Source organism: Penicillium coprophilum (assembly GCF_028826855.1).
Source record: "Penicillium coprophilum strain IBT 35676 chromosome Unknown utg000002l_segment0_segment1, whole genome shotgun sequence".
Lineage (NCBI taxonomy): Eukaryota > Fungi > Ascomycota > Eurotiomycetes > Eurotiales > Aspergillaceae > Penicillium > Penicillium coprophilum.
This window is the reverse complement of record NW_026622722.1, coordinates 77867-103046: the sequence shown is the minus strand read 5'-3', so window position 1 is coordinate 103046 and position 25180 is coordinate 77867. Positions and strand designations below refer to the sequence as shown.

Here is a 25180-nt window from a genome sequence, read left to right as displayed (position 1 = left end):
TGTTACATCCCAAAGGCTTACGACTGAACCTTAGCCAGGCGCTTGGTCATGAAGTCGAAGAAAGAGAACTGGCTGGGCTGGTTGCCGTACTCATACACGAAGCGGCTGGCCAGGTGGCTGCCGAAAATAGCACGAAGGTAGTTCTCAGGGACCTGGGACTTATTAGCGGGAATTCAAAAAGCAAGAAAAAAAAGGATTTAGGGAGACATACACGTTCCAAGATGGTCTCCAGGCCGATCTTGTCCAACAGACGACGAGGAAGAGCGTCACCAAGCACAGAGCGACGGAGGGCAACGTTGTCCCAGAGCTCGGTCATCTGGAGTTCCTCATCAAGCTTGGTGATGGCCAAGCTGAGACGGTCACTGAGTACACTGCGAAGCACACCAGTCTGCTCGTGTTCGCGCCAGATGGCCTCGAACTCGAGAGCGGCGTTCGACTTGATGACCTCCTGCACTTCGCGGACGTAGGCCTGGTAGAATTCGGGGACGGTGCCGTCCTCGCGAACACACATATTCTCAACGAACTCCTCGTCGTTGAAAGAGAGCGAGGCCAATACTTCCAGAGAGGAAGATGTCACACCGCCCTTGTTGGCAGAAGCATCCTTGTACAGGATGCAGCCGGCCTTCTCGAGGCGTAGCTTGGCGTCCTGGGTGATAAACAAGTTGGCACCTTCAACGATGAAGGGGACGATAGACTTGTTGTCCTTGATGAGCTTGCCGACGGTAGACAAGTCGATGGACTCCGGGCGGCCACCGCAAGGCACGAACACGTCAAACTTCTCTTGTGAGCGCAGGTGATATGTATTACGGAAGATCATGCCGTTGTGGACAATCTCGCCGCTGGGAAGCTTGATGTTCTTCTCGTCCACGAGGATGCGGTAGCCCTCGGGAGACAGCTTGGTCATGTCAAACTCTGAGATCATAGCGCGCTTCTTGGCCAAGCGGATAAGCTCTTCGTGGTTCAGACCGTTTGGATCGTAAATCACACCAGATCCATCAACAATGGCTCCATACTTCTCATTGGAGAGAAGGATCTCGTTGGATCCAAGATCACCGTCAGGACCACCGGTCTGCAGTTTGAGCTGTGTGGAAGGATCGATATTCAGCTTGCGCTGGATTCCGAGTACGTACTGGCGGACCGAGAGGGTGGTCATGCCGTAAGCATCGTGGGGAATGCCGCCCAGCTTAGTGCTCTTGCCGGTGAAGAATGACTTCCACCAGGGAGCACCACGGCTGCGAGCGTGCTCGGTGGCCCAGTTGACGAGCTCAGCGGTATTCTCGTCGGGACCCATGAAGAGGATCTCGTCCTTGCCGTGCAGATCAACGATCGGATCCTTAATACCGGGGCTAACCGGGGGCAGGAGCAGATCGAGGATACTGTCAATGTACTTCTCGAAGGCGACCCGCGCCTTGTCCTGGTGGTCAGCATCCAACAGGATGACACCCTTAGCACCGCCTTCGGGGATATCCTTGTTCTTGCGCTGTTGAGTGTTGGCCAAGTTGTAATTCTCATCGAACAAGGAGCGAGCGTTGATATTATATGCTTCGCTGTTTCGGCTCTTGACGATACGGATACCGCCACGAGCGATGTCGCGGAAACGCAGGTGGAAACCGCGGAACTCGGAGCTGATGACTAGGAACATGCCGTAGAGGGGCTGGGGATACTCGTGCTCTGGCAAGAAGTCCGGCTTCAAGCGGAAGCTGAGAGCCACCTTGGTCGGGGTGAAGAAGTTGGTCTTGAGGATGGAGGAGTTGAACACGCGGAAAGAGGTCATCACCATCTCATCGTGCTCGTTCATGGCGGTGCCCCGAATGAGCTGCTTCAGCTTGGGGCCGTCAAGGACCTCGTCAACCTGCAGACGCAGGTAACTGAGGGTGGGGAGGAAGTCATCACCAGACTCGTGGGTCTGAACGTAGTGGGTGTTGGCGAAGTCGAGGTAGAGCTTGTGGATCAGCTCGGGGTATTTGTTGATAATCTCAAAGATGTAATCAGCAGTGAAAGTCTCTGTGCGCAGACGCTTCTTGATCTTTGATAGCAACTCTGCGTGAACACTGTTGTTGCTGTCCAACAGTGCGGACAACGAAGTGTATTCAGAGCCCAGACGGTTAAGGAACTGCTGTACAAACACCCACGCGCAGTGAGCGTAAATTGTTTCCTGTAAGCTCAGACGACCGGTGGCGAAGTGGCCCTGGAAGCGGTTCTGAGGGATACAATACAAAAGAGAGATCTCCTTCATGATTTGGTGGATAGCAGCCTCGATCGGAGGGAACTTGGCAGAGATCCCGGACTCGTCCGAGGGACGGAGGTATAGCGAAATCACAGTGATTCCGTTGGAGAAGTTCTCCAGGTATTTGCGCGAGCTAGTCAAGCGGTAGTAGTGGTACAGATCCGACAGAGCACTGAACAAGCCCATAGCGGATCCCTGGCGATAAGCAATCACGAGACGCTTTTCACGGCTTCCCTCGATCTCGAACATCTCGATGACAGGGCCGGAGCGACCAACGGCCGTAGTGATAATTTCCTGGTAGATCGCCTTGGTGTTGGGGGTGGCCTTCTGCAAGAAACGCTTCTCGCCAATGATATCGATGTTGGTCTCATTTGGTGAGGGGGTGGGATTGGCGAACTGGCACTTGTACACGAAGTAGCAGCGGAGCTGCTGGCCATTGTCGCCTGGCAGAGGGCTAGGCGAACGGAAGGTCTCCACACGGTAGCTGTTGGCACCCTTGGAGTGATTGACGTACTTCTCGTCGATGCGCTGCTCGTAGCGTGGACCATCGATAGAAGCCATACCGGGCCTGCTGGTATCGATGTAGACAGCATGGTCCTCGGCCTCTTTGTCCAGGCGAATCTCCAGTTGTTTATCATCGCGGGCGTAGGCGGCGACTTTGGCGGCATAGAGGGATAGAATTTGAGTCACGATGGCATCCACCGTCTCAGTCTGGAAGTAGGTATCGTCGATGCCAAGCTTGTTATAGAACCAGGTGGTTTCGGAGATGACAAAGTCACTAGGGAAGAAGCCCTTCTCCTCCAAAATGTCCATCACTGCTGGTAATTAGCCAATTGTGTCATCTCAATGTCATCAATCACTTCTACTGACCTTGTTCCATCTGTTTTTGTTTGCCCTCAAAGGTAGCCGCAATGTAGCCCGGGTCCTCCTCGGAGAGTACACGGTGCGGGGTACCGGGAATGCCCAAGTGAGTGGGCTGCGGGGACGGTTGTCGCAAGGCACTTCCAACGGCATGATCTAAGTGCTTATTGTGGGGAGGATAGCGCTGGAAGCCGATGGGGGTGCCGGAGCCGGAGCTTCCATCTTGGCTCGCAAAGGGCTTAGGCTGAGGCCGACTAGGCAAGCTCACGCCATTGCCATTGGGAGTCTCCGACTGTGGGGTAGATGCGGGAGACGACATGATTGAGTATGTGAGGTAAACCTCTTAACACGTAACAGTGAGAAGATGAAAGAAGCTATATTAGACAAGAGCATGAGCTGAGATGAATCATCGACTGCGGCACGTGTTGGGAGATAAGGAACACAAAGAATGTTGTTATCTCAACTGGGAAGTCGAGATAACAAGCAAGGAGAAGAGACAAGAAGACTTACTGGGAGATACAATGATCACCGATTGTCGCCATGGACTGAAGGTGATAAGAAAAGGGAATGGTTTTTTGGAATTAGAAAATCCGGGGAACCCTGGACTTTATATACAAATCTTGATTCTCAACTTTTTAGTAACTGTCTTCAATCTCTATTAATATCTTGGTTTTATTATTATTACATATATCCCGCAACACCCTTGACCAGTTATAACCGATGGTAGGCGCGAGGTCAACCGTATAGAGAGTCTCGAAGTCCATTGAGGTCCGCAGTTCCACCTTAGTCCTCCCAAAACGGTCATTCTCTGTCCACTTTTGACTAAGAGCCGGCGATGCATTGCACGCTGATTGGAGCTCACCTCCCCTCCTTCCGAGCTCTCAGGCCGAAGGAAAAAATCCCGCTGCGTCATGCGGGCCGATATGAAGAGAAAAAAAAAAAAAAAAAAAGAATTGCCTCAAAGCCTGGAACGTGGCTGAGGCGTACAGGAACAGGGGCAAAAAGACGGAAGCAGGTGACCTGAAAAAGACTGTTGAATTGAAAATAGAGAGATACTCTGGTCACCTGAGATGTCTTACTATGTCGAAGTATGATGTATATCGAAAATGATGTGATCTCTATCGAACATCGTGGAATGCAATGTGTCATGGAGAACCCACTCAGCTAGGATCAAAAGCCCCCGAGTTGATCTTTTTTTTTTTTTTTCCACTTTCTAGCCTACTAAATGCCTCATTTTTAACGTTCCAGGCCAAATGGCGCCCCCCCAGATCGCATCGTGATCGACTACCCTCATTCAGATCCACTGGTGGCTGTTTCGGTCCGGGGGATTTTCGCCATTGGGGGGTTAGTTTGATGCGTTTGACAAGTTTGACTAAGGTCAATGGCAATTTGATGCAAATCTTAGTCAAATGTCCCCGGCCCGGTGATAAAACAGCCGGTGCCAACCTTGGACTGTCTCCATTTCTCCATTTCCCCAACCAAAGGGGACTCTAAGGGCTCTCGGGGCTCTCGGGGCTCTCCAGGGCTGGTACCTGGATAGATTTGCGGGGTAACGTATCATCTTTTATCCTCTTTTGCACATGGCCACAGATTGCGTGAGATTACATGACCCCGAAGACATACACATATGATCACATTTTTCACGCCTTAAAATCTGGGCGGGGCCTTTACGTGATAGCGGGCTCTCGGCGGGCTTGCGATTGGAAGATCCCGCCGCCAACGGGAGAGATGAAGTAATCACTATCCTCTAGGGGAAATGATATTCCGTCCCCGTGACGTAAATAGGGTCCATGGATTGCCTCAGGCAATTCCAAGGTTATCTTATTTTTCTCAGTCTGGGGAGACCACTCCCGCTCGGATGGGCCTTCCGAATTCCCCCCGGTACTTCTTCACTTTACCTGGTTCACGGTTCACTGGAAACATAGAATGGTTTCCCCTTTCTCAAGGCTTGCCAGGGGTGTGTCACCATCTAACACGAGCTCAGACGCTAGCCACGATCACGGCTACTGTTGGCAGTTAGGGAGACCCTTGTGCATTCAAGTGTCAAGTCTCAAGACAGGACACGGGCACCAGTAGGTCAGAAGATCATCTAGAAGATAAGTCAGGTCGCGTCTTCGAAAGTATATTCTCTGCAAGGTTGGAAATGGCATAGAGTTCAGAGTTGCAGGTGCAAAGTAGGGCACTCGTTCCTGAAAGATTTTAGTAGCCCAAGACTTATAATTAGATACAGATCTTCGAAAGACGTGCAAAGGCCAGAATAGATCGCGATTCCCAACCGATATTCGTCAGTGCCAATATATAGATCGGGCATCCTGCCCGGTAGAGCGAGGTCGATTGTCTGGTCTCGATCTTTTGCGATCCCAGTATCCCCTGCGTTCGCCTTATCATTTGGCTTGGGGGGTACACCAAGGTACCCATTGAAAGTATGCCTAAGACTATCTCTGCTATCCTCCTACCAGAAATCTTGAAGGTCTGGCACCTACAAGGATATCCCATCTGTAAATAAGGCAGACGAGTTGATCTGACGTATTGGGCAGACCAACGTTGGTCTTATGTATGTTCAAGTAGTCCGAATTGTTAGCTAGCAGCCCATGATCACGTCAGCTCACTGTCATGCATAATATGTGTTGTACATCTTGTACCTGATGAATCCATCCCACACTTGGCGCCACAAATGCAGACAATGGTGTGGTTATCTAACACACTGAGCAGCCAACTCATCGGTTCCCCTCTTTGACCTCTCTCTACTTTCTATCGAAAAGGAATACATAGTCAAAGGTATCTTTAAACGAGCGGTGAGCAGGACAGGTCACCACGCCGAGACCTTATCTTACGTGTTCACAAAAAGAATGCTATCTACGACCGTTTCATGAGGTACATGGTGCACTTCGATATGCAAGTATACCGGACATAGCATAGAAGTTGCTGATACCACGATAAGATACTCCCTCGAATGTATTAGTGTTGCTATTATGATACTACAAGGAAATGTGAGATCGAAGGGGGTCCAAAATTCCCGGGAAATGAGCCCTGATTCACCGTCGGAGACCCGGCACCCAGGAAATCAGTGGAATGGACATTCTAGAGATTCTAGAGTAGCACTCGACCCCCTCCCCCTACCTTTTCCCCCAGATAACGATGCATTGTGCGTACGTATGTGGCAGAGAAGTGGAGTGCATTGCAGATTGAAAATAGTAAAATCACTACGCCCCTTGAATCTGGGGGAGAAAGATTGTGGAGTTCCCTATTCGGACGTCGATCAACGCCGTTGTAGAACGGTCAAGGGGATTTTGGTACTTTTGTAGCTCAACGTTTTTGTACCCCTGAATTTACCAAGGAGGTCGACTGTGAATCGTAATTCAGAGAAAGACTAGATTATGGATCGTAGCCCTGCTTCGGACACATCGTACTCCGTAAACCCCGTGTCATCTAGTCCGTATACGGTGTAAACACATCTTAAACAAAGGATTGGATATGCGCCCCAGACTGTTTCGACCCCTGGCGTGATCCACTCTCCCTTGAGATTTAAGCGAAGCTCCTAAATAATTACGGAGTACGTAGGTAGACAGGTTGGTTTGTGGCGTTGTGCAATATACTATCTCATCCTGGTGAATTTATGGGGTCATACGGAGTATTATAGGCGGGTATACCGGTAGGTCAGCCGTCCTTGTTATGTGATCCAACCGAGTGTAGGTAATTATGTCTCAATCTTTGGAGGATCATCCTAATTAACCATGCACCTCGGAATTCGATGAACACGTCAAAAGAGCAAAGGTTCCCGATTTGAGCACTTTCAATCAACGGTGAAAACGCCAGTTGGACTATCATCGGAAAGTCAGGGTAATATCTTTCCCCGGAACAGTATATTACAGGGCATATCAAAGAGCTCCGATTCCTTTCGCCACCCTCAAGCCGATCTCCTACACCGCAATAGAGAAGGATCCTTAGATAGCCCCGGCAATTTGGTCGATGGGTCCTTTTCTCGAAAGGATCGCCGTATCCGCTTGCCGAGGTCCAAAAGTGAGCTCGAGGAAGGACGCTAGAAGGTGTAGAATCATGAGAAACACTGTTAAGTCTTTAGCTCTCAAGGGGCCTTGCCGATTCACCTGGCTTGATTGGCTGTTCTAGCCCCCCAAGCTAGCTGTTTCTATGGCAAATAATATCAATAACACAATACTCCGTACATATTGGTTGATTGATCAGTTTCTCACCCCTGGTCTTCTTCCCCACACACACTAACGCGTAAGGCTCCATCTCCTTTGTTCAATCTAAGATGTTTAATATATTTTTTTTCTATCTCCCCGACTGGGTTTCGGGGGTTGGGCTCCCGCTCTTCCGACGAATGTCTCCCTCGATAATTGGGTTGTTGGGCTGTTTAGAATGAGGCGGTTAGGCTTGGCGGGCAGATCTCCAGGGAGTAAGCATTAGGTCCAGGTATGTACTGGGTACTTTGATGCTTCCCCAGGGAATGTATACCTCCACACTTTTACGGGGATGGCTTTTTCTTGATTTGATTATCTTTTTTTGGGGGTGTCTCATATCTTTTTTTTCTTTTTTTTTTAACGATCATTATTTATGGTCTGGAAAAAATATAAACGACCCATTGACCCTGAAATAATCTCTATTACTTTTCTAGTTCTGTTCATACACTACAACTATTTTCACATACGCAGCATTGTCGACAGTGTTGCTATCATCGTTCGCTCTGATCATCTTCAAGTCTTCTCAAACAAAATTATTATCCCAATCAAGTTAATTGGGCCCCCCTTCGCCATCACAACTACATCCTATCATCTCATCACAACCAACTCACTTATCACCTCCTACATTACTCGGGCATACCCGAATCCACTTCCATTGATCCTTGTAAGTATAACTCCCGTCACTACCCATATCACATCGCTCCGACCCGATCCCCCGAAACCGGGGGTACTCGGGCAACTTCGGAGCCACAAGCTCCATCTATACGGAGCATATGCCAGATCCCAAGTACAAAGCACAAGCACTCTGCACGAATATCAAGCTGACATTCAATCTTGTGAATCCAGCTCAAAAATAATTCAACCTTCTCAGCTTCGAGCTGAGGTTGTCGATCACCATCCTTTCCCCAAGTACAAAAACCCAACCAAGCAACAACTTCATTCTTCAACCTACTTAGCGCTTAAACCTCAAGAGTTTTGAACTACCATTTCAATCTCTACACCTCGAACCACGAAATCCAACCCCAAAATAATGGCCTCCGTCGCAACCAAGACCGCAACCCCCGTCATGCCTCCCTCCTTCTCAATGTCGCAGGATCTCTCCCGCGCCATGATGACAGCCTCGACCCAAAAGGCAGAAAAGACCCGCTCAGTCCTCATCGATGGCATGCCTCCTGCGCCTCCACCATCGCCCGTTGCCTGTGCCAAGGGCAAGGCTTGTTACAATAACATCCCCAACTTGAGCCTGGAGTGATTAAACCTCTCTTCTCTTTCATTTTGGGCTTCATTCTCGCCATCGCTCTGCGATAAATCCCCTTCTTGGGCTTCTTTACTTGAAGAAGTTATTGTACCATCATTCAATATCCTCGGATAATGGTCTTGCGCACATGGACATGTGAGACTGTTTGGCGGATTCGCCCATCCTGTCCGTTTGTGCTCTTGGTTTCTTTTTCACTACCCGTCTTTGACTTGATATCTGCGATGCTTGTTAGCCTCATGTCTTGTTTTGGTTTTCATCTTTCGTTTGCGTGTAGCTTGTTGGATTTAGCGTTGCATGACGGCGCGGGACAATTATTATCTGGTTCTGGTTTCAGGTGTCTGGGCGCCTTCAAAAGTCTGGGGAATTGGTGTTTTCAGTAATGTTTTGTTCTTTTTTTTCCCCTGGGCTTTCAAATCAGAAATCAGAGAATTGATGTTCTTATTATACTATGCTTTTGTGTGACCTTGATGGGGTTGATAGGCACTTTGCTATGCTTATTGCCCGGTATATAGTACACAGTGACTACTGTACTACCTTTTGCTACTGAGGAGTATAACTATAGAAGGCAGTACGATATTTGCATTCAACCTCGGAAGTCCGAGATACGATGTAATTGCGACTCACGTACGGAGTAATAGAATACAATCTAGTACTTTCATGCGCCCAGAATACAAATTACCCAGTACATTATACTCCGTACAAGATATCGGTTAGACTAGGAACCTACTGTCCGACGCGAATCCCAAACCATCTGGTTACTGCATGTGAGGATCTGCCGATCACGTCACTAGTCTCGCATTCAGGAAATAGATGTGGCATAGCCTGCTCTGTGATCTATGCAGATGTTCTGGATGCTGAAAGGGGAAACACTATATATAGCATACAATTGGTATGAAGTGAAATTTATGTTGTAGACGGTATATTCTACATATTGTTGGATTATTGCGAGATCGGTGATTTTGTTCAATGGAAAGGATGTCATTCCCTTGGGTTTGGGGATGACGTTACCATCTGGATCCACCTGGGTGGTAAACTGGCTAAGATGGCTCCATCGATGGGGCCATTCGAGTTGGGTGGGCCATGTCATTCCCAGTGGTTGCTTGAAATGATTGTCCCGGGTCGTGATACCATTCCTCCGGTATTATGTAAAGTAAAAATCGGCTGTCTCTCCATCACGGTAGTAGCCTGTTTGGCTCCAGCAAGGGTATCAATATCTCCTCATCAGTGCTGCTCCTCGGTTCCTGGTTCCTGGTTCCCGGAATGATTCCATGTGACAGCACAGCACGGCTACGTAGTTAAAGCGTAGAGACTACGGCATAGATTTAGTGTGGTTCTGAGACCCGGTGGCTTTTTTCAGGCGATAATTGACTGAAAACACAGAAGTCAGAACCGGATTCTGTGTCCATGTCAGCACACTATCAATCTGCACATTCATGAGGTAAGATCATCACTGTCAGATGTCAAATCCGAGTCAGAATCAGACTGTGACTCATCAGGATTCAGCTCTTGATTGAGTTCTTGAATCAGCAGCTCAAGGGTCGCCTTGGCCTCTAAATCCCCCCTCGAAGCACGTTCGTTCAACCGCTCGATCTCGGCGAGCTGTGCCTCGGTGCGGGCCCAGCCTTGCTGTCTGTCCGCCATATTCACCTGCCGACGTGTACTCATGACTGTGCGAACGGTATCACCCTCTCCTTTGGCGTTTTTGATCTGCTGCAAACGGTGGAGGAACTGCGCCTGGTGGGATTGCCCTGTGGGACGTCGGGGTACGCCGAGGTGATCGGCTCCTTGAGAAGACGCGGACTCTGGGTCAGGGCCTGCGTTGGGTCCTTCGGTAAAGCCTTGGGCTATTGTTGGTCCAGCGCTGGGGGCAAGGTGTGCCTTCCGACCGAGTATCTTCACGCTGTTGGCAGCTACAAGTTCGTAGGATGGTCCACGGTGTAGCGATGGCGGGAAGTGATTTTCTGTGTCGGTTTCTGTTTCTGGGCTGGCAAAAACTAGCTCAGTGCCAATTTGATCAGCCCAGGAGCAACTGAACATTTGGTTGTAGTATGAGATGATTGGGTTGGTTGTGTGAAGGTCGAGAATTTGGATCCGCTCGTTGGGGAGGCTGCTTGTCTCGGCGCTCTCGATCGGATGGTAAGCTTCGCTTGGAAATCCTTGGCTCATATCGTCTGCGGGGTTCTGTGTATTCTCCAAAGATGCTGCTTCCTTTGGACGACGACGTGGGGGGCGCACTGGGCCATGGTGGGCGGTCAGGTCCAGGTTGAGATAAAAGGTCTGCCACTTGATTAGCAGCATTATGAGAAGACAAGGTGAATCATTCCCACCTCAGTCTCTGTGCCATATTCATATTCATATTCTCCATCGGATTCCGACTCAACCATTGTATCCATCATGAATTCATGCAAGGTCAAAGTCGGGGCCTGGAACGAAAAGCCCGTAGAGATAAGATACAGCTGAGTCAGCTATCTGCAAGCGGTGAGGCCAACCAGGTACCCCAGGAGCTTCATGAGTTCCCCTCTCTTCCACATCGGGTTATAATCAACACATAAATGGGACATAGTGGCAAATATGGCATCAAATTTTGCTTATTTTCTTTTCGTGTTTCAGATGGAGGGGTTATTTTGTAGATTGGCTGTTTTCCCTCAAATACAATGAACATCTAAGCAAATGTTATATATCATTCATCATACAGCCTTGTCTGGAACCAATCTTGCAAGTAAAGTTATACCCACTCCTGCTCCTTCAGCCTTATGGGGGAAAAAAAGAATCTCACACTATTTCCTCACCGCAACAAGTTGGACAACTGGGACAATGGGATCATCTCTTCGTAAGTTCCCGCCTCTTCCGCTCCGGCTCTGGACGGATGAGCTGTTATATGCATTCGGTATATCGCATCCGGCTTGGCCATGACTTCTATGCATTTCCGCAGGCTCCCGGTCTGGCCATTTCGAGATATTAAATTATCCTTGCCGTCTCTCTTTCCTTTTCTTATACGTTTTTCTCTAAAATTATCAATCGGGATTTAAACCCCAGCTAGACTCGGAAAGCCGGGCTAACAAAGGGTTGTGCATTTTATATAGGTAACCTCGCGGTCCTGTTGTGCGCCCTCGTTCCAACTCTCGTTATCTCTCGTCCCACCATAGTTCCCGGGGGATGCCCAACCACTGCAGCCCTATCACTTGACTCCCACTGCATTGAACCCTTAGCCTCGACTGGAATTCCCGAAATCACAGTCTATGAACATACCCCACATAGGTATTCGGCCCTGACAGTCTATGTCGACTCGCTCCAGCAGATGACCCGGAAGGCCAAGGCAACCATTGCTGTTCTCTCGACCCTGATTGCTTATGTATCCATCAACAGCATACTCCACGTAGTCCGGCCGGCTGCTTTTGTCTGGTCTGCCGAGGATCGGGAGGAGCGGAGCTGGATTGCGAGCTCGCGCTCGTGGTTTGACCGCAAATCCTGCCGATGGCTCGGCATCTGTGGTGCAGCCCATTTACAAACCGCACACGGCGAATTTGGACATTGTGATCCAGCGGAGTGGGTAAATGCGCAAGATGCCGAGCCAGAGGCATGGCGCTCTTGGTGGCTTAGCGGGGCTAGTGAGTCCGAGTGGGATGCCGAAGAGCGGGCTCGGCGGCAGATCCCGGACTATGTTTTTCACTATGCCCCACTCGTTCACCTTTACTCTGGCGAGCAGTTCTGGCCTGGGGATATCGCAGAGCACTTGCATCACACCACTCCAACCCTGAATTACACGCCAATTGAGGCCGAATGGAACCATCCGACGCTGGCCGATTTGGATGAGTTGAACAAGTGGGACAGGGGCAGGCATGTTTTCTTGAAGAGCAATGATGATGTAAAGACGCGACCACCGTGGCTGGAGGGTGATCAAAATATCCCGCAAACAGATGCAAACAACAAAAAAGAGTCCTGGGCTGATTGGGATGGTCGGATCGATGGTGATATTCCGGGTGACACGGAGGAAGATCGTGCCAAGTGGTATGATTTTCAAATGCAACAAGAGACTGTCGCTGCGCACCAATCCAACACCGATGAACATCTTCAAGCCCAGCAAATACTCAAAGAAGAAATCCGTAAACGTTATGGCGGAGAGAAAATCTACAATGAGGGTGCCGGTGGTCGAAGCGATGCCCCTGCAATCCTGGTGGTGATGGATAAAGGCAACGGAATCGTCGATGCGTTCTGGTTCTACTTTTACAGCTTCAATCTCGGTAACACTGTTGTCAACGTGCGGTTTGGCAATCATGTTGGTGACTGGGAGCATTGTCTTGTTCGATTCCACAATGGCAAACCGAAAGCGCTCTTCTTCAGCGCCCACCAGGGCGGGGAGGCTTATAGTTATGAAGCCGTTGAAAAGCTCGGGAAACGGGTGAGTCCCGAACGACATCAATAGTAAGGATTAACTCACTAACTTGACTTTGCCAGCCCGTCATCTACTCTGCCGAGGGTAGCCATGCCATGTACGCCACGAGCGGAGTGCACGAGTATATTCTCCCCTGGGGACTGCTGCACGATGTAACCGACCGCGGTCCACTGTGGGATCCCCTCCTCAACTCGCAGGCCTACACCTATGACTTTGCCAACGAGAATCTGCGGGCATCCACCTTCACTCCCTCTGCCCCAACGGAATGGTTCCATTACAGGGGTCACTGGGGTGACAAGTTCTACCCACTAGGTGACTCTCGTCAGTATCGATTTGCAGGCCAGTATCATTTCGTGAATGGTCCCCTTGGCCCAAAGTTCAAACATCTCAACCGTCACAAGGTGTGCCAGGGCCCCGACCGTGCTCCTTGTGTCATTAAAAACTATATCGACCGAGGGAAGCGATCTCAGCGATGGGGCTCGAGCGGGCCAGGGGGTAGCTTTTCGTGGGGATCTAGTTAATTGATCGCCTATCTGTCACGGTCAACGACTTATTTGCCCAGTCCCCCCCTATGGTCGGATTATCCTCAAAATTCCCAAATTTATACCCATTCCAATTTAGCAAATCACCATGGAGACGACTTTTGCTGATATATCTTTTTTTTTTCGGCGCTTTATTTCACGTTTGCCCCAGATACCCCTTTTGCTACTGGAAATCCTTGACCAAGGCCAACAGTATAGAACCCTCTCACGAATCAAACTATGACCTTCATTTGATTTAACACAACCTGCAAGTGCTACTGTGTGTTTACTGGCTTCTGGTTTCCCGCCCTACTTGCTTTCGGATGCCGGGCGTTCTGCGAGTTGCTTTCTCTTTGCTAGAAAGCTACCAACAATCTCCAAAAAAAACCCCCATTGGCCTCCTATAAAAGTACCATTGCGTGTTTATTTGGTTAAACGTCAGCTCCTACCTATATTTAATTTATAGCCGCAAAATAGGTCCATGGGTGATTGGGATCCAGGTCTAGGCAGCGCCTGATACCAGAGACCACACTGGAGTGTATAAGGTAGAATGACCATACTGATTTATGGCTGTGACTGTACAACATAATGGAAAGCATGAGCCCTTATCAGGGTAGAAAATATATGACAAGAAAACATAAATATTTTTATCAGTATAGGACCTCTATCCCCGAATCTCCCAGAGTCGAATGCTACCTTGCTCATTACCGACAGCCAACTGCTCCGAATTCGGTGAAATAGCCACGGAGGAAATACGGCCCAATGGCGTGTTCGAAGTAGGCCAATTACGGTATACCGTGCAGGTAGGAAGGTGAACTATGAAAAAGAAAAATCGTTAGCAAAGAACACATGCAAGAAAAAGCTCCAGAGGTAGAAAACATACCAAGACGCAGAGCATCACGCTTCCACCGACTCGCCATAACCATCATCTGCCCATCAGGCGCAAAGACCAAATGGCTAATGGGAGTAGTGAGCTGGTCGAGCACACGCACAGGGTCAGGGTTGCGCGGAATACCAGACTGAGCCGGAGAATCCTTCTCAGCAGCAGAAGCGTTCGCATACGCAGCCGCCCAATCGCGACGATCATAAACGTTCACAATACCACTCGAAGAACCAATCGCCACCCAACGATCACCACCAAGCTGAGTACGGCCAGAGCGACCACCAAGGCTGAGCACGGTCGTACCGACAGCACCAGCATCGACCCAGCGCGCCACAACACGGCCTACACGCCCATCCCACTCGGAGACCTCACCATTCTTCGACACGACCGTCATACCTTCGCCATCAGACCACCAGGCGAAGTCTGCGACACCACCGCGGCCGTCCACACGCACCTGTGCGATCCACTGGGCGGTGTTGGCGTCCAAGACGTTGATCAAGCCGCCGCCCTTGCGGGCTGTGCCAACAAGGCCGACGAAGCGGCCGCATGGCGAGAGCTTGAAGCGCTCCATAGACTTTTGTTCTTCCTTGCGATCGGAGGAGCCGTTGACTTTGTCGATTTTGCCGGTATCCAGATCCCAGATGTGGAAGTAGCGGCGGCGGCCCGAGGCAAAGATCTTGTTGCCTGTGGGTGCGGCGAAGGCAGACGTGTGAATTGGTGTGCGCTTGATGTGCAGGGAGGTGAGGAGGGGATTGGGAGCGGGTGCGGAAGGAGAGATGTGGTGCAGGAAAAGGGTGGAGGCTGGTCCAGAAGAGAGCAGGAGCGGGTAGTGCGGGTGGAAGTTCAGAGAGTCGACGGATGAGGGTTGGGATTTGCCGATGTCCTTCAGTCTCTGAATGTCAATGACTTCCTGGCGCAGCTTGCGCTTTCCGCCGGAGCGCGCGTTGTCTTCTATGCGTGTCAGATCGGAGGCATTTTGGAGGAGCTTGGCTAGAGGCTGCATGGAGAGGTTCTCGTTCTCGTCATCCGAGTCGATATCGCTGTCTGCATCCAAGTCCGAGTCCGTCTTGCGACGCTTGAGTTCAGGCGTGGCCCACTCCGGTGTCGGGTGCAGGCTTGTGAACTGTCTGCGCAGTCGTCGGATGTATTCCTTACCGCTGACTACATCTTCGGCTTCGGTGTTGCGCAGTTTGCGCAGCCTGGCTTGGCTTGCTAGCGACACAGCGAGGCGCTCGTCGTCACTGTCGTACCATACTGCGGGCTCGTCCTCTTCTTCGTCGTCCTCAACATCGGACGGGGTTTCCGGCGATGGTATGAAATCAGTGGCGGGGGGTGCACCGGAGTCAAGGAAGAAAAGCTAGATGAAAGTGGAATTGTTAGATCGAAAGGTTGAAATCTGTGAATGCATGGGGACGGAGTCGCATACGTCTGAATCGGCTAGAGCAGCCAAATCCTGGCCCTCACCTTCCTCATCATCTTCGCCATCATTGCTCTCCTCATCACTGTGCAGAGTAAGAGCCATACCGGCTTCGCGAGCCTGTTGGTCCTTCAATGCGCCCATGAACCCTTCATCATCGCCAAAAAGCATACGCTCTAGCTTCTTCTCCGCCTCATCTTTCTCGGGTATATCGTCTTCATCAGAGCTCGTTTCGTCGTCCATCTCGACATCTGAGTCCTCCGGGCGGAAATTGGCCGTAGTGTTCTCGAACGGAGACCGGGCGGTCGTCCGCTTGGGCTTTTCCTTCAGCCCTACGTTAGGCATGGTGGTTCGTGTGGAGTTATCTGCAACTCAAGAACAGCCGCTTGCAGACACGATCACCAAGTCGATATTGGAACGCAATAATGCAATTGTAGGCTGCGAATGTCCCTCAGGCGGAGCTTGAATATTTTTCTTCTTTGATTTTTCCAGAATCGGCAGAACATGGCGGTGTAGAAGGCGGCCTATGGTATGCTGCCTAGGCTTTAGGGCATCAAACAGGGATAACTAACTAACTACTTAGTTAACTACGGAGTAGTTACTAGTGCAGTAAAGTATTTTCCCTTTCGTGGATGAAAAAAAGGCGGCAAGAGAATATTGGGTGAAGACAAGAAGTAGACTGCGGAGTAGTTAGATCTAGTTGCTTCAATATTCTTCTGGATACGAAGTCTCAATATAACTGTAATATATGATTCAACACCAAGGGATACGAATAGCCGGTATACAAATGCACAGCCTGGATTTGTGTACACAAGGTAGCAGGATAAATGATATTTGACAATGATACTAATATGCAAGAGCGAAATAATCGTGTACACGTCAAAAAAAAAATCACCAGCAACACCACAAAAAAAGCAAATATGAATTTCCCAAAGCCTGAACACAAATGAATATTTAGTGATATGTTGAACTAGCCTTTGGGTCAGGCTCATCTCCACTGCTACTCGAGCTCGGAGGTTCATATGGAGGAACAGGATTGTGATCCTCAGGAAGTAAGTGCTCGGATTCTTGTAGAGCGAGAGCGTCTGCAGTAGCCTTTGGCTGCGAGGTGGTTCTTGAAGATTTCCCAGGTTCTTCATCATCGGAATCAGATGAATATGTCTCGTCCAGGCCGGCAAGAAGAGCCTCCCGACGGGCAGCATCATCGTCTGTGGTAGCATGTTCAATCGTGTCATCCACCGCGTACTGTGAGACTGGTTTCTTGATGAATATGTCGATGATATAATATTGTATGGCGTTCATGATGACTGGGAAAAGAAGCATGACGAAAAAGATCTGGACAGCAGTGTTGCCTTCTGTCCATCTTAGAGCCCAGTCACCGATTTTGACAATGAAAGGTAAGAGTTGGATGAGGAAGAAGACACATATCTTCATGCCAAGCAATCCCATAAAATAAACTATGGCCTGTTTGAGCCACCATGTTACCCGTGGGGGCTGGCCATAATTTCCCGACTCTATCGATTCTGGGGGGTTCGCAAGAGGTGTGTAGGATGCCAAATAATTGAGCACACGGAGAAGCAGGATTAGAATGGGGATACCGAGCGTAGTCTGTTCCACCAGTTAGCCAGCAGCTCCTCAAAAGAGATCAAAACAAAAACGTTAAGAGACGCACGTCGATTCCCAGGTTCAGTAAGTAGAACGAGCATGGGTTCGGCTTGTATGAGTTTCGAATCTCCAGCTGACCCGCAGAAAACATCGACATGACCAGATTTAACATATGAAGCATCACCGATCCGAAGACTTGTTTTGAGACGTCAAAGGCCCAGACCTTCACCGGGCGTTGTGGTCGTTCTCTCCATCTCTTGAAGACTAGAGATAATAATGCGAGACCGCCAAGAGCAATCTGCACAAACACAGAGAATGGACCAAGTAACTTGCATTCTCCTGCCTCTTCATTCGAGTCCTGTCCTGGACTTGAAGAATTTGCTGCATGATAGTATAGTGTGTGAGAGGGTGTTGGAATAGCTAGGGTACCAGTAGCAGCGATAAGCGTGGTCGTGGCTATCGAAGCCAACGAGCCGGTCGTGTCGCTCATTATTTCTTGGTCTAGTGAAACCAGCAAGGTAGCGAGAAAGCGTAGTTGAAACGCAACATATGCTGGAAACCAGATAATAACAGTAGGCTAGTAACCTAGGAAGGTTGGTTGAAGGCGGAGACGGCGGGCTGAGCCGGACGTCATACGCGTGACATCGAAATGAGTGGCAATAAGGTGAATAAATGGGTACCAGTCTGAAGTCAAAAGCAGTTCTTGGGTGTAGTGAAAATAAATTACATGGACTTGTGAAAGAGAAATGAACAAAGTGAAAGGGTTTCCACTTGGGGTCCTAGGCGGTGTCCCCGCAGCGGGATCGACAAGGCTGATAACATTTCCCAAGGTTTTTAATGGCACAGTACGGAGTACATTCAAGGGTCTTGGCATGATATTACTACTTTGCCATCTGCTTTTGATCCTGATCTATTCTTGTAAATTAAGTCGATGGCAAGCTTAGAACCCCTTAAAATGGAGTAGCAGTGGTACGCCTTAGGTAGATAGACCCTGGATTTAGCTTCATATTGTAAATCTCAGATACAGAAGCTCGAAATACCTCCAGATTCGAATCATTCGTCACTTCCAGGAATGTGGTATTCAAAAGGTCTTTTGCATCTAGCACCTGGCTATAGCATAGAGATTGTTGGAGCAAAGTGGAGGATCGAATTGACGAAGAGAGTAATAGTAGTAGTGGTTAAATAGAATAGACATAAGAAGAAATCAGATCTCGCCGGCGTGTTGTTCACATAATTTCTGGGTCAATATATGATACCCAGAACCAGCCTCGCCCACCATCAAACCCTCTGAAATAAGAAAAAAAACCCCCAGGGAATAAAAAACGCCGGAAACCCCTCAACCAAGCCGCGGTTGAATAGTAAAGCCGTTGCAATACCGTGCGCAGCTAAATGCTAGCAGAGGGAAGAGAAAAGGAATTCGTCACATCATTCTATCCCATGTTGCTGTTTGAGCCGTTCTAAATTCTCCTGCCGTTCCGTAATGTCCTCTTTCGTGCGGACCATCTTCTCTGGCTGATGATACAAGACTATAATATAGGAAATCAGTCGCTTCCAAATGATTCCCGGTGCTCATTTGATCAATGTGCAATACGTACCGACCAAGTATCTGTTCTGGAAGTTGAAACCATTAAGCTTATCGCATGCCTGCTTGGCGTCGTGAACGTCCTCGTAGACAACGAATGCGGTCCCTTTCGAGGTATTGGCAATACCCTGGCGAATTTGCCTGCAAATGAAATGGTATTAGATCTGGTTCTAATACAACCTTGGGAGACCATGGATGACTATTTACCGGATGGGGCCAAATTTGCCAAATAGGTCGAAAAGTTGCTCGGCTGTTACGTTATAGCTGTTGAAAAGATGTCAGCGATCCGATCACGATCGCAAATGGCGAGTTGCAGGGCTGATCGGCCGGAAAAGCGAGCCGGTGCAAAGCGGCGAAATTCAGGTACATACTTGAGGTTCTTGACGAAGAGAATCCTGTAAAAGCAGGGGCATAAGATTAGCGCTAGTCACTTCAAAGTTCCAGGGATCTCCTAGACCCAACAATCAAGCATTCGATGGTGAAATGGAACTTGTGCCGAGAATCGGGGGAGGGGCATGGAAAAAGTATTCTCACATACCGATTGGCTTCGGGGGCGAGCTTTCGGCTCATTCTCAGAGGTGAGAGAGTCCTAAAAGATGTTGAATGAAAGTTTTGACAAGAAAGATACGCGAGGTATCAGTTGCAGGTTGGAATAGCGAAGGGGCAGAAGATCAGAGCAAGGCACAAGAACAACCACGAGGTTTGTCTTGGCGGTGCGCTTACTTATCCCGGTTTAGTGGAATTTGGTTCTTAAACCGTATGTGACCAGGTCATGTGATCTCAGCGAGTGTGGTGATCTGCCAAACTGAGCACGTGATGGTATCGTGATGGTATCGGACCGTATCATCGAGACGGACGCTCTCGGCGTCGCCAACTTCCTTTGGACTACAGAGAAATGAGCACGGGGGAAAACAACCAAGTAAACACAATCGTATGTTGAAATGAGTGCCTTTTGATCTTTATGTTTCATATATACAGTCTAGACATTTTCCCGTAAAAGGTTAGCTGGACATGAACGTAATGTAGGAGCCCGTAGCTGTACCGTATACATACCTTCAAAGTTGCTACTCGACTCCCGCTTCCTCCATCGCCTCAACACCTCGCGCTCATCCACTCCTCTCTCGCTCTTGGCGCTTCATCCATTCGCATACTTGTCACTTCTCATCCAGTTGACGGGAAACGATTCCTGGCTACTGGATCTCATTCGATTCCCTTCCTTATCTGCCCGCAGGTTGCGGCGCGACTCTCGGCGCCTTTGTCCTCCCGCCGCTCGATTCGAACCCCCTCAACGCTCTGCGACTACCGTCGACCTCCTACTTCGCCCTCAATCTTTCATCAAATATCAATCATATACCTGCGGTCTGTCTTGCGCATGTTCTCCTGCCAGGAATGACATTCCCTTCGCCTGCGCCGGCCTCTCGCTAGCCCGTGTGGTCCAGTATCCCCGCTTTGCACCCACCTACCGCAAGCGCATCTTTTCGCACCTCCGACCCTTCATCTTCAATTTTCTTTAGCCTATACTTTCACCGCGTTGCGAAAATGATGAGCGCGGCATCATTCGCGAATCCCATCGGCGGCCGCCCGCCGCAGTACCGTACTCCGTCCCCTCCTCTCCGCGCTGTCGAACCTATCACTCCATCCACAACCGCCGATTTAAACTCCTCTTGGGCCAGCCGCGGCCCTCCCCGAGCTGCCAGTCTTGATCGCGACCAGCGTCCTTCGAATCACAATCGACATGTTGCCGCAGAAAATGGCTCGAACCAACGATCGGGCCATGGCCGCTCAAGCTCGACTATCGACACACTTGCGACGATCGCCCTCGCAACGAGTCCAACCTTCGCATCACTCCCTCTCAACCCGCCTTCCCCCAACCTTCGATCGACAATACCCTTATTTCCACCCGATTCCGCGGAGTCTGAACGACCAGCCAAGCGGGCACGGTCGGCGAGACATCCCTCACCCTACCGCCCGGGCCCAGGAATGCTGACGGAGAACCCACACCCAGCTGGGCTTGAAAGCATGACAACTGATGCAGAGCTTTTACTCAATCTCGCGCGACCTACCAATTTTCACCCGAGTAACCACCCAAAACGAGTCAGCATCGACGAGACCTTCCACCACTACGCAGGCGACGCGATTCGTCAAGCTCGGGTCGGGTTTTCTGCCGTTGGACATCCAGGCCAGGGGGATGTCAAGATGAGCCACAATTCTGAGGATGTACCTTATGCCCGCATGCGCTCTCGCTCTGACGGGTCGGCCTTCATGTCCCGCCCTGCTGTTCGTGGAATCCGCCCAACTACTAGCTCTGGCACTCACCCACCAATTGTTTGGGAGGACGAACTCGAAGGCAAAACCTTGCATCCACCAGCCGATACGCCTCATCATACTGCTTACGGGATCCATCCTTCGGCGGATTCCCAGGAACCCCAATTCTCGCAGAAATCCCTGCCAATTCCACCAAAGACGAAGGAGGAAGAGAGTGATATCAATCAAGCAAGCTGCGGAGCATGCCATCTAGTGCGAATCCCAGTTGAGACCGAGGAACAGGACGAAGACACATGGATCAGTTGCGATGGATGCAAACGGTGGTTTCATATCGTCTGCGCGGGCTTTAAGAATGATCGAGAGGTCCGCACAGTCGACAAGTTCATCTGCCGGCAATGTCGATCAGTTTACGGTCAAACAACTTTTGTGCGCAAATCCTCGCGCGCCCGAACAGCCATTGACTACGCAGGCCTGAACCAAGGCCTCGTCAAAGCTGCCACTGACTCGTTGGAACATCACTATCTCGAGCCCATTCGTCAAGGAAAGATCCGATTTCAGCCCGAAAATTTCCCTCGAATGAAGCCTGAGCTGGTCACAGCGGAATACTTCGAACGAGGAAATGGGTGGACGGAGCCTATTGTTATACCTGCCTGCTGGAACTCCCGCGAGCCTGTTTTCTCGGACCATCCAGAGTTCGAATCTCTAGTACAGGAGGCTTCGTCTCAAGAGATGTTCGATGACCTTCTTGAGAACCACCCAGAACAAGAGACTTGTATTGAAGAAACAGTCGATTTTGGTCAAGACCTCTTGGGTATGGTCATTCCGCGAGGTCTCACTGTCCGTGCTGTGGCAGAGCTTTACGGACCCGATGAACGAGTCGAAGTGATCGATGTCAAGTCTCAGCAAGGGGAGGACAAGAGGTGGAACATGCAGAAATGGGCCGATTACTACGAAAGTAATGAGCAGGACAAGCCTGTTAGGAATGTCATCAGCCTGGAGGTATCGCAGAGCAAACTTGGCAGACTTATCCGGCGACCGAAGGTCGTGCGTGACTTGGATCTGCAAGATGCGGTGTGGCCAGAGGAACTGAAAGCAATTGGCGAATATCCCAAAGTCCAGTTCTACTGCCTGATGTCTGTTGCTGATTGCTATACCGACTTTCACATCGATTTCGGCGGGTCTTCGGTGTACTACCATATCCTCAAGGGCAAGAAGACCTTCTTCTTCATTCCCCCAAAAGACAAACATCTTAAGAAGTACGAGGAGTGGTGCAACTCTCCTGCCCAGGACTCGATTTTCCTTGGAAACCAGACCAAGGAATGCTACCGCGTGGATCTCTCGGAGGGAGATACCATGCTCATTCCGTCCGGCTGGATTCATGCAGTTTGGACACCGGAAAATAGTTTGGTTATCGGTGGCAACTTCTTGACCAAGCTGAATTACGGGATGCAAATCAAGATCCTCAATATCGAAAAGGAGACCAAAGTCCCTAAGAAGTTCCGATATCCTTTCTTCCAAAAGATCCAGTGGTATACGGCTCAAAAGTATCTGGAGGATGACCCCGTCCCGCAAAATGTGATGGAAGCATTCATGCAGGATGAGAATTATCGATTCCACCGTCATTATCCAATTTATTACGAGTTTGGAGAACGTGCCAACCAGGAACCCCCAGGTTCTCCCCATCACAATGCACGTTTTTATTCACAGGCGGAATTGGAGGGCCTACTTGAGTTGACTAAGTATTTGCTACGGACCGCACTCATCGCGGGTGGCTATACCGTTGATGGAGTCGTCTCAATGGACGTTCGAAACGCAGTCAGACGCTCCATTCCCAAAATCACGGGAGATCCCGTGGACATGATCAGAAAATTCGGAATTTGGGTCGCCTGGAAACGTGGTAACGAAAAGGCACCCCTCTGGACTCGACCTGGCGTCATAGAAAGCAACCCCAAGGTTTCCATTGCAGATAAAAAGCCGGCAGGACGACCGAGCCGCCGATCCGAGCGCAATGCCGATAACCAGCGCACCTATGCAGAAAGACAAGCGGTCCAGTGGCCTTCAGAAGAGGCCCCTACAACCCCGAACCTCCCAGCCAGCGGCCTTGCTTATGCACAGTCTGATGGAAGTGCAACACCAGTGTCATTCAGTGTTGCTCCAGAATCGAGTATCAAAGATATCGCCACACCCAAGCCCCGGGCTATGCAACGAGCCTCGGGTCTTGGCCCCAAGCGAGTTGCGTGTGACGCCTGTCGCAAACGGCGCATTCGATGCCGACACAAAGATGAACCTGGTGATCTAGTGCTCAACGGGCAAGTCGCAGTCAATGCCTTCACACCTGGCTCCGGGGTGAGCACGCCCTCCTCATTGGCCCAGGATGCTGTCTCTGCCTTGAATTCTTTGGCGGCGATTGCGTCACAAACCGGGTTCCAAAACAATGGACATCTTGTTGATCTGGAACGATTCGAGAGCTCTGCAAGATTCCAATCTGCGGTCATGGGCAATTCTACAATAGCCGCCAATCGTCTCATCGATATGAGCCCTGACGGAACGAATGGAGGGAAAAAGGGGCGCAGCAAAGCGTGTGACGATTGCCGGAAGAGCAAGGTTTGTGGTTTACCCGAAAACCTCTTTTCGCTTCTTTTCATGTTACTAACCTAATACTAGCGCCGTTGCATTCACGATGAGTACGGTCGGATCGATCCAATTAAGGCTCAAGAGCGCTCTAAACCTCGTGCGAATGCTTCGGCCAAACGAGCACGCCTTGCTGAAGAAGATGACGTGCCTGTTACAGTCAAAAAAGCGAAGCAGGAGAGCACATCACCTATGACGCAGCCTGCAGTATTCTTCGATCACGATGGCGATGAGTTGATGACGCAAGGTGATCTAATAGATGCTTATGATCATGAGCCTCTCAGTCAAATTGAGCCAGGTAAGCATCTACCAGTGGCAGATGAGGCACCTCAAAATCAACCTCTGTACGCATCACCACCACCTGCTTTCCAGACCGAGTCTGCGGATGCAAAGGATCTCAATCCCGTGCCTGTGCCTTCGTCTAAGCCAAACACCTCCTTGGTGTCGCCGCCTACGTCGCTGGCCGACGAGATGGATGGGGTCCAAGAGGGAGATGCCGTACAGTCTGTGGAAGGGGAAGTGTCCATTGCTCTCCACACACCAAACTCTAGCTCTCGACACTCGTCTCGCCAACCTCGACACGTCGATCGGTTTGCGCCCGATGCAAGTACAGCCCGGGCTCCGAAGTCAGCGGCACGAGCCACGTCTTCGACCATCGGGGATCGCAAGACCACTCCTGTTCCAGCCTCAACAAGAAAGCCTTCATCGCGCCCCTCGTCTTCACACGCGAAAAAGAGTTCTCCGATGTATGAAAAACACTTCCATCGTCACGCCCCTACATCACTATCTCCGCATCAGCACAAGCATACTCATCACATCACTGGAGACGAAGGTGCAGACGAGGAAAGTCTTCGTTTGATACGAGAGCTACAAGAACAAGAATTTGGTCTGCGGAAACGATCGACAAGAGTTTAGTTTTCGCACAAGGCATTCGGTATGAGAGATGTAGAATGGATTCTGCTTAATGTTTTTTTTGTTCGGGATATCAATTTACCAAGGGCTTGGGATGGGTGATCCGGTGTTTATTTTTCTTTTTTTTTCGAGAATCATGCTCTCCATGTTATTTTTTGGCGTTTTCTGGGTCTGGGAGAACTGGGGGAGTTTTGGCTTTTGATATCAATTGTCGCATCCAATGCTTTTCTTTGTCTTTGCTTTTTCAGGTCTGATTTCGACTTTTTTTTCTTTATTCAATCTTATTCCCTGTGAATTCTTTTTTTTATGCCGGGGCCTCTTCACAACCAACACTTTGCTCGCTAATCTTTTGTTGGGCTTTCACTCCCCCTTCGGCTGCGCACAGCAACGAGGCGTTTTATGCGACAGTCTCGTATATGTACT

At 49.9% G+C, this 25180-nt stretch overlaps 8 protein-coding genes across 8 annotated transcripts; 3 read left to right on the top strand and 5 right to left on the bottom strand.

Moving 5' to 3' along the window:
* Nucleotides 1-17: 17 nt before the first annotated feature.
* N7500_002090 (glutamate dehydrogenase (NAD(+))) lies at nt 18-3407 on the bottom strand (the record flags this gene model as incomplete). The annotated part of the gene is made up of 3 exons (XM_056673236.1): nt 18-152; nt 212-3042; nt 3098-3407. 3 exons carry the CDS (start codon nt 3405-3407, stop codon nt 18-20), a joined length of 3276 nt encoding a protein of 1091 aa, XP_056533761.1.
* Nucleotides 3408-8320: 4913 nt separating this feature from the next.
* N7500_002089 (uncharacterized protein) lies at nt 8321-8542 on the top strand (the record flags this gene model as incomplete). The annotated part of the gene is made up of 1 exon (XM_056673235.1): nt 8321-8542. One exon carries the CDS (start codon nt 8321-8323, stop codon nt 8540-8542), a length of 222 nt encoding a protein of 73 aa, XP_056533760.1.
* Nucleotides 8543-9979: 1437 nt separating this feature from the next.
* On the bottom strand, nt 9980-10941 carry N7500_002088 (TFIIIC subunit 6 family protein; the record flags this gene model as incomplete). Its single annotated transcript, XM_056673234.1, has 2 exons — nt 9980-10825; nt 10876-10941. 2 exons carry the CDS (start codon nt 10939-10941, stop codon nt 9980-9982), a joined length of 912 nt encoding a protein of 303 aa, XP_056533759.1.
* Nucleotides 10942-11218: 277 nt separating this feature from the next.
* N7500_002087 (uncharacterized protein) lies at nt 11219-13462 on the top strand (the record flags this gene model as incomplete). The annotated part of the gene is made up of 3 exons (XM_056673233.1): nt 11219-11378; nt 11599-12947; nt 13004-13462. The coding sequence occupies 3 exons, from the start codon at nt 11219-11221 to the stop codon at nt 13460-13462; spliced, it is 1968 nt and encodes a 655-aa protein (XP_056533758.1).
* Nucleotides 13463-14126: 664 nt separating this feature from the next.
* On the bottom strand, nt 14127-16107 carry N7500_002086 (WD40 repeat domain-containing protein; the record flags this gene model as incomplete). Its single annotated transcript, XM_056673232.1, has 3 exons — nt 14127-14278; nt 14346-15702; nt 15772-16107. 3 exons carry the CDS (start codon nt 16105-16107, stop codon nt 14127-14129), a joined length of 1845 nt encoding a protein of 614 aa, XP_056533757.1.
* Nucleotides 16108-16716: 609 nt separating this feature from the next.
* Nucleotides 16717-17857, bottom strand: N7500_002085 (STIMATE family protein; the record flags this gene model as incomplete). The annotated part of the gene is made up of 2 exons (XM_056673231.1): nt 16717-17370; nt 17435-17857. The coding sequence occupies 2 exons, from the start codon at nt 17855-17857 to the stop codon at nt 16717-16719; spliced, it is 1077 nt and encodes a 358-aa protein (XP_056533756.1).
* A 935-nt stretch (nt 17858-18792) lies between these two features.
* Nucleotides 18793-19519, bottom strand: N7500_002084 (putative pre-mRNA branch site protein p14; the record flags this gene model as incomplete). The annotated part of the gene is made up of 5 exons (XM_056673230.1): nt 18793-18893; nt 18963-19090; nt 19157-19213; nt 19321-19344; nt 19488-19519. 5 exons carry the CDS (start codon nt 19517-19519, stop codon nt 18793-18795), a joined length of 342 nt encoding a protein of 113 aa, XP_056533755.1.
* Nucleotides 19520-20488: 969 nt separating this feature from the next.
* Nucleotides 20489-24760, top strand: jhd1 ([Histone H3]-lysine-36 demethylase; the record flags this gene model as incomplete). The annotated part of the gene is made up of 2 exons (XM_056673229.1): nt 20489-23818; nt 23879-24760. The coding sequence occupies 2 exons, from the start codon at nt 20489-20491 to the stop codon at nt 24758-24760; spliced, it is 4212 nt and encodes a 1403-aa protein (XP_056533754.1).
* Between the last annotated feature and the right edge of the window lie 420 nt (nt 24761-25180).